The following is a 2,502-nucleotide window of genomic DNA, read 5'->3' on the forward strand; positions in this document are numbered from 1 at the left end:
GGGCGAACTCCTGGTCAAGCTCAGGACTTTGGGTGGGAGGTCTGTAGTAGACTCTCCCCATTGTGTCCCCTGTGCCGTGTTCCCCACGGTTTTTAACCCAGAGGGTCTCTAGCTGTCCATGACGGTCGCCAACATCAGCTTGCAGGGACGTGTAGCTTTCCTTAACATCGAGAGCTACACCCCCGCCACTTTTATCTACTCGATCCCTCCTGTACAGGGTGTAGCCCTCTATACCCGTGGTCCAGTCATGGGTGTCCCCTTGGGGGCTCTTGCCTTGCCCACAGATTGCACCAGGGGGCAGATGATAGGACAAGGAGCAATGAATAAATATGATTTATTTTATCATTTTTTGGCACGTTTAAAGGAAAATTGACTTGTTCTGTGTATAGCTTGACTGCATTGGCCATTTTTTACAATTTTTGACCAAACTTTGACTGGTCAATTGATTGAACTTTGTTTACATACCCAACCCATTGAAGACTGTTATCAAATCCTCCCTCAGTTTTCTCTTCTAACCTAAATAATCAACTTCGTCTAACCTTTCCAATTGAGTCAAGTTTCCCCAGTCTCTAATCAGTCTTCCTGGTACTCACTGTAGTCTTTACAATTTGTCCGTGCCTCTCCTAAAGTGTGGTAGCCAAACCCTAGACACCGTACCCTAGGCGAGGTCTCACCAGTGCTGAACAGAATTGCTTCCCTTAATTTAAAAGCAGTGCTTCAACTAATACAGCCTAGCATGTTATAGGCTTTTTTTGCAATGAGGGGACAGTGCTGGCTCTCATTCACCATAAACCCCAGCTCCTTCTCTACAGTCCCACAGCCCAACCAGTCGCTCCCCAAGCTGCATCTGTGGACTCCGTTTTGGACTCCAGATATGGCCTCCCCCATGCTGAAGAGAGAAGAGTCACTTCTCCCGATCTGCTGGTGATGCTCCTACCAAAGCATTTCTCCATTTATTCGGGTCATTTTGAATCCTAGCCCCACCGTCCAGAGTGCCTGCAATTCTACCCAGCTGGGTGTCATCTGCAGCCGTGCGAGCTGTGCGCTCAGTCCCATCGTCCACATCGCTACTGAAGTTATTACTGAACCTGGAGCAGACCCCCTGGGCACCCTACTCCATCCCTCCTCCCAATTAGACACTGAGATGAGGCTGGCGACGCCAGGTTAAACATGCCGTGTGTCCAGTTCTCAGTTACTGCTCCAGACATACTCTTAACCTGCTTCCTTTAACCCTTTGTCACTGAGACTTGGAGTTCTCATTACATGTGTGTGTACAGCACCTAGTGCCCTGGGGCCCAGATCCTGACAGGTCTTCTAGGGGCTGCTGCAATGCAGCTAACAGCGATGCTACCTAGTGATGGGCCTGTAATTGTGCAGCCATTTGACATCAAAACAGCTCGTTCCTGCAGCGCCTGCTCAGTCTGCACCCAAGCAAGGCGTAACGCTGTCTTTGGGGGCTCCTGGATTTGCCCCTGAGCAACTGGAGAATGGCAAGTCTGCTCTGTATTTGCACAGGCACACGGATGGCATCCTCCTGCTCCAGAACGACGAGGTGCTGGCGAGGGCAGGAGCCCCCCACGCAGCTGCCGCCCAGCCCCGGGTCTCTCTCTCCTCCATGAACGCCTACATCTCCCGCTGCCTTGCTGGGCTCCTCTACCCGGTTGAGGCTTTCACGGGCAGGTGAATCCAGGGTGGGGCTTTGTCTTGATTTGAAATGCCACATATGCCCTGCAGACAGCTCGGGGCTTGGTAGAGGAAACCCATCACCCTTCAGTCGGGAGCTGGCCTGTGAGCTGGAGCCCAGAGGAAGCTGTAGGTGGTTATTTGGTGGTATCTAACTGCGCCTCTTGCTTTTCAGCAGGGTCAGCATTGGGATGGAGCCGTGGGAGCTGTTGAGGACCGTCTGCCCCATGCCGGCCATGAAATTCCTCTACGTCTCTCAAGCCAGCCGCAGGTAGGGAGGAAACCTCTCGCACGGCAGGAGAGAGACTCTGATGAGAGTCCTGTGTCCCACTTTTAGCTGTCCAGGCTGGTGATTCTCCACCTGGGCATTGCAAGATCCTTTTGTGGCTGCTCTGGGATGGGGCACAATATTTACACTGTTAGTAACCTCCTACGTGTGATTCACAAGATACACCCAGAGACTTCCAGCAGGAATCCAGCACATCAAAACCTTCTGCCCTGCTGTGGCCTTGCTGAGCTCTTTGCCATGGGTAAAAAAATGGCTCTGTTCATAAAATTGTAATAAATGAGGGTTGGAAGGGAGCTCAGGAGGTCACATCTAGTCCAACCCCCTGATCCAAGAAGGATCAGCCCCAAGTACATCATCCCAGACAAGGCTTTCTCTACTTGGGTCTTCAAAGCCTCCAAGGATGGAGACTGCACCACCTCTCTAAGTAAACTATTCCAGGGCTTTCATAGTTTCATAGTTTCTAGGGTCGGAAGGGACCTGAGCAGATCATTGAGTCCAACCCCCTGCCATGGCAGGAAAGAGTACTGGGG

General features: G+C 51.7%; 1 protein-coding gene across 1 annotated transcript in view; it reads left to right on the plus strand.

The window, feature by feature from the left end:
* Positions 1-2,502, plus strand: part of LOC109306461 (tubulin beta chain-like) — a 16,303-nt gene that overhangs the window by 4,712 nt on the left and 9,089 nt on the right. The window contains exons 6-7 of the mRNA XM_019529816.1: positions 1,516-1,680; positions 1,862-1,954. Coding sequence (XP_019385361.1) covers positions 1,516-1,680; positions 1,862-1,954 — 258 coding nt within the window. The remainder of the gene's footprint in view (positions 1-1,515; positions 1,681-1,861; positions 1,955-2,502) is intronic.

Source organism: Crocodylus porosus, unplaced genomic scaffold, assembly GCF_001723895.1.
Source record: "Crocodylus porosus isolate Cpor-Errol unplaced genomic scaffold, CroPor_comp1, whole genome shotgun sequence".
Classification (NCBI taxonomy): Eukaryota; Metazoa; Chordata; order Crocodylia; family Crocodylidae; genus Crocodylus; species Crocodylus porosus.